The sequence below is a fragment of the Hoplias malabaricus genome, chromosome 5 (genome assembly GCF_029633855.1).
Source record: "Hoplias malabaricus isolate fHopMal1 chromosome 5, fHopMal1.hap1, whole genome shotgun sequence".
In the NCBI taxonomy this organism is placed as follows: domain Eukaryota; kingdom Metazoa; phylum Chordata; class Actinopteri; order Characiformes; family Erythrinidae; genus Hoplias; species Hoplias malabaricus.
In genome coordinates, this window is record NC_089804.1 from 23,492,849 (window position 1) to 23,507,711 (window position 14,863).

At 38.9% G+C, this 14,863-nt stretch overlaps 1 protein-coding gene across 1 annotated transcript in view; it reads right to left on the reverse strand.

The window, feature by feature from the left end:
• Positions 1-14,863, reverse strand: part of LOC136696034 (nck-associated protein 5-like) — a 64,211-nt gene that overhangs the window by 31,164 nt on the left and 18,184 nt on the right. Inside the window, exons 3-6 of the mRNA XM_066670113.1 lie at positions 13,641-13,718; positions 10,673-10,834; positions 734-802; positions 505-543 (exon numbers count right to left, since the gene is read on the reverse strand). Of these exons, the coding sequence (XP_066526210.1) occupies positions 505-543; positions 734-802; positions 10,673-10,828 (264 nt within the window). The 5' untranslated portion in view covers positions 10,829-10,834; positions 13,641-13,718. The remainder of the gene's footprint in view (positions 1-504; positions 544-733; positions 803-10,672; positions 10,835-13,640; positions 13,719-14,863) is intronic.

Consider the following 14,863-nt stretch of genomic DNA (forward strand, 5'->3'; position numbering starts at 1 on the left):
GCAGTATATTATCCCACATGGGGACGACCATAATCAGCTTCTGTTCAGGACAGAATTTCTGATACATTTAGACATTTATATTAGCACTAACTTTAATGCTACTACAAAGATTTATAACAACAACAACAACAATAGCAACCTTAATTTTATAGCAAGTTTCATAAATAACACTCCAACTCTCAGTGTCCCAGAGAGAAATGAAATAAAATATATTACAGCAGTGGATATAAAACCTCAAAATGTGGAGTAACATTCAAAGAGATGATTCATTAAAAATGAAAATGATAAAATGAATGGAGGACTTTAAAAAGACAGACATTAAATTGAAAAATGCAAGTTTAATCAGCCAAATAAACAAAATGGTTTCCTAATTAAATACAAAAGGATTCCATTCACTATTTAATATGAACTTCATTCAGTTTCAGTAACAGACTAAACTCTAAAAACACTTCCATGTTTTTAAAAAGGAATCATTTTCAAAAAATCTGCCAAAAGATTTCATACCTTCTGGTTCAGCAGAGCCTGCACCACATGGTTCGCCACCTACAGAGAGAGAGAGAGAGAGAGAGAGAGAGAGAGAATGAGAGAGACAAAGAGAGAATCAACAGACTAATATTCCTTTTTTTAAACATATATCCTATTTAAAAAGTGTTATAAAGACGGTTTAAAATGTTAATAAAAGGGTTATGAACAGTTCTAAAACACTTTAAAAGAGTGTAATGTTTTGTCTCACCTCGTCCAGGCATCGCTCATACGCTTCTCTCTGGTTCTCATTGGCCTGAGCAAGTGCTGAATTCTCCGCCTGAGAAACAAACAAGATACAGGGAGAAATTCAGCTAGGATGAAGGGATGACGGGAAGAAGAACAGACTAAGAAGGGGGAAAGGAAGATGTGTCGTTTCTGTGAAATTTCAGACATCAATCATTGGAGCTCCGTCTCTTCATCATCAGAGGAACGTCTCAGCCTTGGCATTAAATTATAATAAATAAAATATCATAAAAGAAACATTTGTGAACATTTACGTTTTTCAGCACATGTTTTTTCCTCCACTCCAATCAGTCATGTTTCCCCAAACACACACAGAGAGAGAGAGAGAGAGAGAGAGAGAGAGAGAGAGAGAGACAGGGAGAGAGAGACAGAGAGAGACAGCGAGAGAGAGAGAGACAGAGAGAGAGAGAGAGAGACAGTGAGAGAGAGAGAGAGAGAGACAGATAGAGACAGAGAGAGGCAGAGACAGAAAAAGAGACAGAGAGAGAGAGACAGATAGAGAAAGAGAGGCAGAGACAGAAAAAGAGACAGAGAGAGAGACAGATAGAGAGAGAGATAGAGAGAGACAGAGAGAGAGAGAGAGACAGAGAGAGAGACAGACAGAGACAAATAGAGAGAGAGAGAGAGAGAGAGAGAGACAGACAGAGAGACAGCGAGAGAGAGAGACAGAGACAGAGAGAGAGAGAGAGAGACAGAGATAGCAAAAGAGAGACAGAGACAGAGAGAGGCAGAGACAGAAAAAGAGACAGAGAGAGAGAGACAGAGAGATAGTAAGAGAGAGATAGAGAGAGAGAGACAGATAGAAAGAGAGAGACAGAGAAAGAGAGACAGACAGAGAGAGAGAGACAGATAGAGACAGAGAGACAGATAGAAAGAGAGATAGAGAGAGAGAGAGAGAGAGAGAGAAAGGGAGAGAGAGACTCTCTTTGATAAATGTCACATTGTAGAGCGGGAAGTATTAAAGTTCACCATTTAAACCCTTTCACCAACGAAGAACTGCAGTAAAAACCCATTTAATCCTCGTTTTCAACCTTAAGAAAGTTTATAAGGCGTGAAACATCTACAGCCTTGTGCTCAAGTACCATAGTGAATATATAATGTTTTCTTGATGTTTCTACAGGTAATAGACTGCCATAACTTTGTGGTTTATGGACATCTGCTCCTCCAGCTTTTCTTCTGTAATGTAAAGAACTATCTGTTAAAACCTGGAAGAAGATTGGACACCTGCTCATCCAACAGAAGGTATCAATCAGGAGTGTGTCACTGTGTAACCCTAAAAGTCTACTCTTCTAAGAAGGATTGAACTTAGATGTTAGTCCTGGATCCCAAATCTACCCCATTGTACAGGATGGAACTCTTTACACCCCTCTGTTAGACCCTTGTGGTTAGGCTCCAGTGTGTGGCACTCTAGTGGCCTGTATTTTTTTTTCTCTGGAGATTATGTAAACTGTGTGTCCACAATCAGTTACCCTTTAAATAACAGGGTAAAGTTCTGAAAGTATAGTGTGTCATTTATTCTCTGACAACTTTAAAGTGATGAAACTCTGAGTAAGTTTCTCAGTTTAAAAGACACTCTCTTTTAAACGACTGAGGTTCTGACACCGTTCAGAACTCTATTATTAGACTCCACCGCCCAAATGAACGAGTGATTTACGACAGAGTTGTAAACCACTTCACATGCTGAAATCAAAACGCCGTTCCATTTATCCTGCATTCAAATGAGAAATTACCTCTCTGGATGTTGCTGCTGTTTTAAATCCACTCTGAGTGCCTCCACTTGCCTTGAAACGTGCCAAGAACTATTACAAACATGGCACCGTTTCACGCAACAGGGAAAAAATAGAAAGAAAAATGAAGGCAGAGGGAAATTGAAGGATTGCCGCATTTAATTTAACAGAGATTTCACTTGGACATTAATATACTTTTAATATTTTCTCAAAAATGTTTTTTCGCAATAGAATCAAAAGGGTCCAGATCCGGTGGAAAATGTATTTTTCCTCTGTTTTATTAATGCACCGTGTATCATTCACAATATTCACCCCTTTCTATAAAGTCCATATATGAAAATAAACCTACAAAATACGTATTTTGTATTTGTTGAATTTGTCATGTCACCACATGCTTTTCCAGAGTGTTTCTGCACAAACGCACCCTCTTCGTCACATATTAATATACACAGTCATTGTGGCTTGGTATAAGGGGCAGGGGCAAGTCATCACTGTGTGCATTATTTAAAGAGAAGGATCATGACAACAGTCACAACGTTTTTAAAACATGTTAAAGAATTTAGTATTACTCATTAACTTAACTCTCAATATGGTTTTAAATATAAAGAAATGTATTTTAATTGTTAAAATGTACAGTCTTAAAGTCCAGTGGTTGTCTCCTGGAGAGACCTGATTCAACCACTCAGTGAATGAATAAGTCCTTTCAGAGTTTAAGCCGAGAAACCACTAAAATATTCAGGGCAGAAACAATCTTATAGTGAATATTCATTCATTCATTATCTGTAACCCTTATCCAGTTCAGGGTCGCGGTGGGTCCAGAGCCTACCTGGAATCATTGGGTGCAAGGAGGGAATACACCAGTCCTTCACAGGGCAACACAGACACATTCACTCACACACTCACACCTACGTACACTTTTTTTTTTTGAGTCACCAATCCACCTACCAACGTGTGGGAGGAAACCGGAGCACCCGGAGGAAACCCACGCAGACACGGGGAGAACACACCAACTCCTCACAGACAGTCACCCGGAGGAAACCCATGGAGACACAGAGAGAACACACCACTCTCTTCACAGACAGTCACCCGGAGGAAACCCACGCAAACACAGGGAGAACACACCACACTCCTCACAGACAGTCACCCGGAGCGGGAATCGAACCCACAATCTCCAGGTCCCTGGAGCTCTGTGACTGCGACACTAACGTGCTGCGCCACCGTGCCACCCTATAGTGAATATATATTTATTTATTACAGCAGTTTAAAAGTAGTTAAATGCTCCAAAAGACAGAGCCGTCATTCAAGTCAAGTTAAGCCACACCCCAATCCAACACAAGAACAATTATTTTCAAATCTCTCAGCACTTCAGAGCACATTTATCAAGAACATACAGTAGGAAGATAATTAGGAAAATGACTGGACAGGGGCTTTAATGTAATCTTTAGTTCTCTTTCAAACAGTTAATTTTCATAAAAGCATACATGGCCCCAGAAATTAAATAAAATTTAATGACGTGCCTAGAGATTTCAATAAAAACGGAATCATGAGCTGAAACATTAAGACTACCGACCAATACGCTGCGCAGGTGCAGTCTTATGGCAGCACAGTTGTGTTGCAGGTAGAGTCACTGCCATACAGCTCCAGGGTCCTCACCTCAGGTCACTGTCTGTGAAGTGTTTTGTGTGTTTTCCCTGTGTCTGCATGGGTTTCTTCCTATGGGTGCTCCGCTTTCCTCCCACCGTCCAAAAACTAATGCTGTTAGGTATAAAATTGTCCACTGGTTTAAGTGTGGGACGCCCTGTGATAGACCGGCACTTTGTCCAGTGTGTGTTCCTGCCTTGCACCTAATGATTCTGCGTAGGCTCCAGACCCACAGTGACCCTGCTCAAGATGAAGATGAATTAATCACTCACAGATGTTTCTATGTACAAGTAATTAACACAAGAGTGGACTTAGTATGCGATGTACCTGTTAGTGTTCTTATAGTTGTGGCTCATTGGTTTAAATTACAAAGACACAAATGCTATAAGTGAATATCAGAGAAAATATCAAAAAAGATAAGACATGAGCGAAGAACTGAGCAGAGCCTCCCCCCTCCCACCTCCTCACACACACACACACACACACACACGGGCACATGCACACAGAGACAGGGTGAGTGTGAAATTTTTTAACGATCTCTCTCTTTAAATGGAGTGAGAGAAAGACTGACAGAGGGACGAGAGGAGAGGGTCTTCAGTAACAAAGCCGCTGGGAAATCTGACTCATATTTAATGCTACTCTTTCCTTTTAACTGGCACATCCCTCCATCACTCAGCAGAGGAAAGAAGAGTGGAATGTTTCCCTCTGAGATTGAGCCAGGCTTTCATTGAGCGAGAAAACACACACATATACACACACAACACACACACAGACAAACACAAGTGGAAACAGAGCTAAAAAAAATCAAACGGAGGGAGGACGAGAGAATCAAATCAACTCTCATTACAATGAGAGAGACAGACAGAAAGAGAGTGAGTGCATGAGAGAGAGAGAGAATTGATTACAGTTAAACACAGCAGTCAGCAACAGCCCTGAAACATCAGTCTCATCAGAGAGAAGTGAGTCAGAGCTTAAACTGATGGAGAAGACTAATAAAATCATTTCACTCATCTGTGTCCTGTTCTCCCTGCGGTTGTATGTTTAGGTATTAAATATAAATCAGTATAAATTAAAATGTGCTCCCTATCAACGTTAAAGTTACGTGTGGAGCCTCTGAGCACAGAGAGTGACAAACTAAATTTATTCTAATTAAACAATTTACAATTTTCTTAACTCATAGCCATGTTTTCTTAATCCACAATCCCACAGTCTATTATCTCCAAGTTATTCCCTCATTTTCTTTACATTTTTAAAAGCCTATGTGTTTCCACAAGTAAAGAGAACGTGCACCATGTAAAGAAAATGACTTCCATCCTTTTCAGAGGTTTTACAAAGTAATCTGTGGCCACGCCTCCAAAGCTCAGTCTTAGAAGTTGGTTGCACTTTTTGCAAATTAATCCCAAAAGCACAAATGGTTTTCTTTTCTTTACTTCTATCTATTCCTTTTTCTCAGTGCAGGTCTCCAGATGGCTCCACATCCTTTCAGACCCACAGTGTTGTGTTCTTATTCTCACTATGGGAATAGCATCCGAGTTGAGGGAAAACGGCTGCGAAATAAAGGCTTAAATAAATGAACAGAAGGGTAAAAGGATAACGACTTAGTCTTGATACTCTTGATTTTGCTCCATTTCAGAGATTTATGGATTTGTGGCAATTTCTGAAGACAGTTCTGAGGACGGACAGCTGTGGGAGCTGATATCATCACGGCACAGCGTTGAGTAACTGAGAAGAATCCATAAATATCAGGCCATGCGCCCGCTCTTCGCGGCTAATCGTTTGCGAATGAACACCTGCTTCTTCAGTCTAATCAACAGAGTGCAGATCAGACCTGATTAACGATCACAGACTCAATAACTCGCCTGTTACAGCTCAGTGACGGGTGCAAACAAAAGGCCGATTCCGCCGGTGTTTACGTGTTTGAGTGAATGTGTGTATTTATGTTTATTTCGAGGATGAAAAAGTTCCTTGCCTTTGTAATAAAACCACAAATCTTCAGAGCTCATCTAAGGATCCAGAAATCACGGCTGACTTTTTAGCTTTTACAAAAGCTTTGACTAAACCTCATTAAAATCAGTGCCTCCATGGCTTTCAGGTGTTCGTTTAAAAGCTGCGTATCATGATAATAATAAACATGTTCTGTGAATTTTCACACTTTAAACGAAGAGTTTGGAAAGGAACAAACTGCTCTGAAGTTCTATCTGTGATAAATCCAGGCTGTTAGGAGTCAGTAGCCGTGTCCCAATTTAGGGGCTGCATCTCCACTGAAGGCCCCAGTCCGCAAAGGTGTGGCCTTCAAAGGTTGTGTAGACCGCGAAGGCCAAACCGAAATGAGACAGTGTACTCTTCTTAAATCCTCACCAGCACACAATGAATCTTGGGAAATGTTGACTGGCGAAGGATCCACATGTGGGATTTATGCAGCATCTGAATTGACACAGCTGCTTCTTACTCCTGTTACTACAGTGGTGTAAGAAAATGTCCAGGATATTCAGCAATTATATTAAACTACTCATTATGTTCTGCTTGGTCTTTAAACTTTGTATTCATTCGTCTGTAAATCTTTACGAGTTGGAAACTGAACCCGAGTCTGTTTCTTGACGTAACCCCAAAAAGCTGCATGATGGGAGTGTGTTGTGTTCAGAGAGAAAAATCTGAATAAATCTTAATAAAATTTTAATGAGAGTTGGGGTGAGGTCTGGATCTCAAGGGTTTTGAAAGCGTTCTGCATCCTGCTGGGTGTCAGATAAAAAGAAAGTCTGAGGTTTTATTTGAATTTATATCACATTTGCCCTAAACATCTGTGAACGTAAAGAGATGCAGGGCGTCCACAGAGTGGATTTAAAGGCAGAACCAGAAGAGAGTGATTACACTAGGCAGTTTAAATGCGTGCAGCAACAATTCTGGCATGTGGAGCAGGTGCTGGTGTTGTCCACTATGCTACGTAACTGAGTGAGGATGTTTGTGGAGTATTTATTGTAGTGTATAAATCTGTAACAAGCCTGAGAGTGAGATCTGAATCATGAGCGTGTTAAAGGGCTGTTTCCTATTATGTGAATATATACATTCACAGGTTGCCCAAAAGCAGCCATGTTTAAGGTGGATGAAATGACGCCATGTGGTTGTTTGGGTGTTGCTAGGAGGTATTCATGGTACCTGAGTTTTTAAATATTGGCCCAAGGCCAGATTAGGGTATCAAACCCCAGTTGGAGAGGGGTGCTGTTATCCGCTATGCTACATAACTGCTGCAGAGAAGTGGGATGAGGGGAGTGTGTAATCTGTATAAATCTGAATAAACCTGTAATGAGTGTGAGAGTGAGATCTGAATCACGAGGATTGTTTCCAAGTGCCTTTAAAAGCCTCTCACAAAATAAAAGCTTAAGGCAGCGAGGGAGAGGAGATGGACTTTTACGGACAGCGAGGTGTTAAGGACTGTTTGCTGATGCATCCTGCATCCTCCTGCTTCTCAGATAAAGAGGAAGTGTGTGGTTTAATTTGAATTTATATCACATCTACACGCTCCCGCTGAATTACCCTGAATATGAAGAGATGCAGGACGTCCACAGGGCGGTTTTAAAGGCGGGAGTTTTTAAGGTGGCACCAGGAGACTGTGGCTGGAGGTTTTAAAGGAGGCACTTGAAGGGCTAGCGGCGACAATCACTCACTCAGACGAACGGAGGAGAAGCACAACAGACGGAAATTGGCTGCAGTGGACAGCGTGAGATTCATCTCAATGAGGGCGATCTGCGTAAAGAGAGCATGCGGACGAGCGAAAGTTTGGTCTTACCTCAGGATTTGCTTCATTTTAGGAGGAAATGAGTAATCACATCCACAGAATTCACTTCTGCATATTTTAATACACAATTACTGTTTATAATGGATGCTCTTATTCCTTCATAACAGCTAATGATTAAAATTTTCCCACTCATAATATAATATCCCTGCGCCCGGCAAAAGTGTTTGCTTATTTTAAGTCACAAATAGAAAATGGGCATTCACTAACTTAACAGAGAGGAAGATAGGGGAGATAACGTGTGGTGTAATGGATACGAATGAATACAAAGAAAATGCCTTATATAATACCCCTTTCCATGTAGAAGACCTACGTATGAACAACCCATGTTTTTACTGAGAAGACACAATCACTGTCTAACCATTAGACTGAATAGATAGATTTATATTAATATGGCCACTTATAAATAGAAATTGTGCCTCGTTTAAGAGACTTCCCTGTAGAAGACATGTTAACGTATTCTTCAGAAAAGCATCAGCAACGACAACATGTCAAACCTCTGCTGCTCTCATTTGTGCGTTCGGCATGAATATGATATTTTACCATGAAAACAAGGAAAAAAGCATAAGAAAAGTACCACAAATCCATAATGCATGTAGAGGCACAGAAGTATCTGCGCTGTATTTGGTCGTTCGTCATGCTGTCACTGCGACGCCGCATGATATATTTGTCATTAAAAATCCAATATCGCTCCTTTTACAGCATCATATTATTCTATAAGTGCTTATTCTGGTTTTATGTATGAAGACTTTAAGGCCTGAGTGGTAAGAAAACATTGAAGATATAGTGGTCAGTACAGATATTTATATTTAAGGGACTTCAATTATGAAAAGACTATTTTGTATTGTTAAAATTAAACGATACCATGCATTAAAGCTTAATAATAGTTTAATTAATAATATCAATGTCACAAAACGAGAAAAAAATAGATATATTTTCCTTTCACGACCAACAGTAGTTTATTCGCAATTCATGCTAAATTTATAATGACAATTTCTGCTCTGACTGCCTTCAACATGAGGTTCAGGCCACTCAGAACAGAACTGTACATCTAACATTTCAAACATGTTCCTCCTTACTGCTCCACTGATCACAATTCTGCAGAGTTTTACCCTCCTGTGCCTGAGTCCTACCACTGGAATAGTGACCTATGCTCATGTGCAGCTGCTCCAGTGCAACACATTTTATTGTCAGTGCTTTACTATAGAGAAAATACTCACTGGCAACATAAACACAAACACTAACACACTAAAACACACACATATCCGAAATGGACCTCAACTGAAACAATCAAATACTTGAGAAATAAATATTAACCCTTTAATGTTACACACAAGCAGGTTTCCACTGGTGAGGGTTAATTCAATTTATATTAAAAGAGAGACCCCTTGTGGCACACAGCAGCTACTACCAGTGCTCTGCTTTAAAGGCTTTATGAAAGTGTCAAACAAATAAATCCAGTGGAATTTGAGTTCCTAACTTGTGTTTATTGATAGTCAGAAAACATGTTATTTCTTACTAATTCAAGGAATAAGGTTTAAAAGACCGTTGGTTCCCCCCTCAACGGTGTTCAGAAACTCTAATAGGCGTCTTGCCTGTGACGTAGATGGTGGACAACAACTCTAGAAGTTGCACTTAATTTAATGCAAAATAACGAAAAGGTGTGTTGTTTTTGGCTGCAATCATTCAATGTACAGTGGGACATCTGTGAACAAATGGCCCAAAGATCCCAAAATATCCAGAAAAAGGACTAAATTTGTCAACTTTTAACGGGCACTTTGGAAAGGACCGTCCGCTCACTCCGTTATCTGTAGCTCATTTCACTGGCACTTTTCCAACAATATGGGCATGTAAGGACACCAACGAAAGGTGTTCAAGAGCCTCTGTAACATGGAGGTAAACAGGGTAAGGACACTTACTTCGCCTGTTTTAGTTGGTGTTAGTTAACGTTAGCTTGACTTGCTAAACTCGGTGGCTCAGATTATACTCGGCTACGTAGCTGCATTACGGAGGTTTATAGTGTCGGATGAATTCGAGTTCAACTTCGATCACATTTACAAGAATAACGGTACCTCTAAATCTGAGTTTAGCTTATTGCTAGGCTATTGTCATGAATAATGTTGGTTATTTAGCTAGATACTGTCATAACAGTGTTTTACCGCGGCGTTGTTCAGCTGTTGTCCACCAGTGACGTCACGGTTGCGTTCAAGAATTTCCGTAGCGAGCTCGGGTTTTTCCGTCAATTTAATAAAATTGTCAGTTTTAAAGCAAATTAAACTGCTATTTTCATTTTAATTCATACTTATATATGTCAGTAACTAAAATAATGTGAACTATTCATGGAGGTCCATTAAGTGGTGCTTAGCCTTTAAAAATTACAAAACAATGATTATAATTAATGAAAATTAAAAAAAAAAGTCAAACCTACATAGTTGATCTCTACAGAACAATATTAACACACACACACATACATATACATCGTAGCTGTCTAATTAAAAACGTATCTCCATTTTGTGTTAATTTACTACATCATTTGAACACAGCAGCTGTCCTTCACATTGTGTGAAAATTTCTTGATGAATGGACCAATAGAAACGCTCGAAAATTGCTTGGAATAAAATCATTTTACATTGACTTTCATGGAGACTGTTGTAAATTTACTAATTTGTTTTTAATTGGACAGACAGCAATAATATAAAGAAAATTATTACACTTATTATGAGTTTTATTATAATATTAGTCTCACCTCCAACTCTCTGAGTCTCTCTAAGAGTTCTTTACTGCTCTCCGTCTCCTCTTCCTCATCCTCCTCCTCCTCCTCTTCGTCCATTAACGGGTCTCCGTCGCCCTCTTCTGACTCGAAGGCTTCATCACAGTCTCTGAGCTCAGCTCCGTCACACATCACCTCCTACAACAGAGGGGATTCATTTTTATCAGGATGTTTATCCCAAATAAACACTCTCACATAAAAAATCCTCAACGGACAAATGTACATTACTCTTATATATTGTCATAAATTTACAGAGGAAATATCCTTCATTTTGAAAATAGATTCACATTCATTAATTTATTCATTAAATTTCTATAATCACTAAATCATTATCAGGGCCACAGTGGATCTGGAGCCCACCTGAAATCACTGTGCAAGGCGGGCCCCCTATGCAAATAGCAGCTAAACTAAAGGTAAAATTACAAAAAGGATATAAGAGCTTTTGTCGGGTTAATGATGATCTTCAATGTATGAACTAATGAATAGTTCATCATTACTCTGTCAAAAAAAACACTTTCAAAGTTTAAGCAGGTGTGTGCATGCCTAGTCAATGAAGTAAAAAAAAAAACACAAACATATGCTAAAATGTGTTCATGTTTCAAAGAAATTCATCTTCAAATTCATCAAAAAACAAACAATGCCCACCACCGTTGTATAAATGTGTTTAAAAAAAATTTATTAATTAAAAAAACATTACTCACTGCTGCCCTCTACTGATGGTACCAATGTATTAACAATGTGCAAAGTTTGCTTTACTCTGGTCTTTGACTCGTGTCATATAAAAATATCATTTGCAAAGGAACAAAAAGCCTGTTCAATTCTCAATATTATATTAAAAAATATTTTTTTGATGCAATGTCATCAAAAGGGTGAAAAAATTAAATACAGAAAAGTGTGTGATGTGGCCTTTAAATAACAGCAGGGTGTGAGCATTTTAAAGATCTGCTCTTTCAGTCAGGACACAGAATGTCAAGGTCAGAGCAGAGTGCCAGATAAAAGTCCCCTCATTAAACTGAATTAATAAATTAAAGCATGAGCAGACAGCGTCACCAAGCGTCTGAAGAGAACGCCGTTCCATTACAGTCCATTAATGGACGAGGAGAAAAATCATGAGCCTTTCCCTGAGCCCTGACAGTGGATAAAAATAGAATGAAAGTGTCTTTTCTTGCCACTGCCACCTCTTTTCCTTTCTGCTCTATCCTCTCTTCCTTTTTTTCTTTTCTATTTTTCCCAGAAATAAGGCCAGAGCTTTAGGCAGAACAGGTCCAACTGTCGGCTTTCAGACCCGGACAATAAACACAGGCGAATGCTTCTAATCCCATCACTCCTTTTGTTTCTTTCACTCTTTTAAAGTTCAGTCCTAAACTGATGTCACTGCTCATAAAGAAAAAAATGTAAAGGGCATGCAGTAATGGTCCTACAAATCAAACAGCACTTGAACATATTAAAATTACCAGGAAATTCCCTTTGTGTTCTGGGTTAAAAACTGCTGATTGCAGAGAAATTACTGATTTCTTTACAATGATGTTGATAAGAACCAGATATCACTGTCTAATATACATTTTTCAGCATTTTTTTATGATTTCTATCTTCTATAATGATATTAACACTCAGCATCACACTCAGAAAAGGACAAACATAAGTTAAATTCCATTAAAATGTCCTCATACTACCGTTTCATTAAAAGTATTCTGTAAGTAACTGAATTTAGTAAAATCTCTGATCCTATCACCTTCCATAACCATTCTCTTTATTTCTCTCTTAATTCTTTTTATATCTGTGTCATCGAGAGCCTCCTGACCAGCTGTATCACCGTGTGGTACGGCAGCACGACTGTGATGGACCGAAAACGCTTGCAGAGAGTGGTGAAGACTGCTGAGAAGATCACCAGGACTCCACTACCCTCTCTGCAAAGCATCTACCACCAGAGAGTCCGCAGGAGAGCTGCCTCCATCCTTAAAGACCCCATCCACCCCCAGCATGGACTGTTCACCCTTCTGCCCTCAGGCCGGAGGTACAGAAGTGTCAAATGCAAGACCACTAGGTTAAAGAACTCTTTCTTCCCCACTGCCATCAGACTCCTGAACCTACCTCAGAAATAACCTGCACTTTACTGTCAACATGTTTACATGCCTCTGTCATTTACTGTCACACAAACGATTGTTTCTACTTATTGCTGTTTGTGATTGTAGCACTCGTTCACTTTACCGTTCACCTATATATATATAATCTCAGTGAACTTTGCACTTTATTAGTTATCTAGTTATGCGTTGTATTTTCTCTTCCATTTGGCATTCTTGGTGAGGAGCAAAAGAAAGTATTTCATTGAACATGGAACCTGTTCCAGTCTCTGAGCTCAGCTCCGTCACACATCACCTCCTACAACAGAGGGGATTCATTTTTATCAGGATGTTTATCCCAAATAAACACTCTCACATAAAAAATCCTCAACAGACAAATGTACATTACTCTTATATATTGCCATAGATTTACAGAGGAAATATCCTTCATTTTGAAAATAGATTCACATTCATTAATTTATTCATTAAATTTCTATAATCACTAAATCATTATCAGGGCCACAGTGGATCTGGAGCCCACCTGAAATCACTGTGCAAGGCGGGCCCCCTATGCAAATAGCAGCTAAACTAAAGGTAAAATTACAAAAAGGATATAAGAGAGAAAAGAAAGTATTTCATTGAACATGGAACCTGTTCCTTACTTGTGCAAATGACAATAAACTCTTTGAACTTTGAACTTATTTGAAGCTGTACTTCATGAAACAAACTAAAGCAATCTCCAAATAAGAATGAGTACTTTAAACAACACTTAAAAGTGTAAAATTATTCTTATAATACTCTTACAACAGTCTTCTACTGAAAATTCTGATTATTTCATTTCGGAATACAAAAGCTCTTGCACTTTAACATTAAACTGGACTGACCTTGGAAGCCAGTTCTCCACTGTATGAAAGCTCTGAGCGAAGGGATGTCTCCTTTCAGCTGCTTGCTCCAAAATGTCTCTGAAACACAAATAAAAGAACATTTCAGAAAAGATTGTTAGAAAATTACATTTACTACTATATTATAGATCCTTAAAAATATCAAAACATGTGGAAACTGAACACTTGTTTAAATACATCAGTGTAATTAATACACCGTTTTAATATTTGTTCACTATGAAGGAAATCTGTTGTAAATGTCTCTTTAAAGAACACATTTTTGCTTGAATAAGAGGGTTCTGCCTTCTATCAGAGGCCCAGTTCCCCCCCAGCAACACTGACTCCGCTCCATTTTCACTCTATAGTTACTGTAGCTTAGTGGTGGGCGATAAGGCCCTAAAATAATATCACGATATTTCAGTGTATTTTGGCAATAACGATACTCTTGGTGATATGACAAAACACGTAAAATATTTGCATTAATTTAAAAAACAGACTATTGCAACAAAATCAATGTTAACTTAATGTGAATTATATTAAATTAAATATATTTCATATACAAGGGGTCCTCGACTTACGACGTTGATCCATTCCTACGTCGCGTTGTAAACCGATTTTCAGTGTAAGTCGGAACATACGTAAATACCGTACGTAAATAACATACTGTAAGCACTTATCCTATCCTCACACCTATCCTCTTCAGTCCTGAGCCGCGTAACCATGTATTCTTCCGCCACGCCGCGCACACCAAACACGAAGTTCACGTTACAATGTTTACGACGCAAAACCACTTCAGTCGAAACAAGGCTTTATACAGTAAATGGGAGATGTGTCGTAACCACGAAACATCGTAACTCGGGACTAACGTAACCAGAGGACCTCCTGTATATTAATAGTTTTAAAGGCTTCATTTCTAATATAATACCATGGTTTATTGTACATCTGATATTTTATAACCAAACCACCTCCACATGCCACTCCACTTTTTTTGGAGCAAATTCCTCCACCTCAGAGTCGCTTTCCACCGTACTCCACTGTGGTTAAATGCCTCATGTAAAGGACGTATGCTGTATTATGGGTAACTGCATGACGTCATTACGTAAACAAGTCTGAATATTATTAATATCACAATATTTATTATTATTTTTTATTGTTTTAAATATTATGACAATATTATTACAAACGATAGGATATGGCACAGCCCTGCTGTAGCTATAGCTCCACCC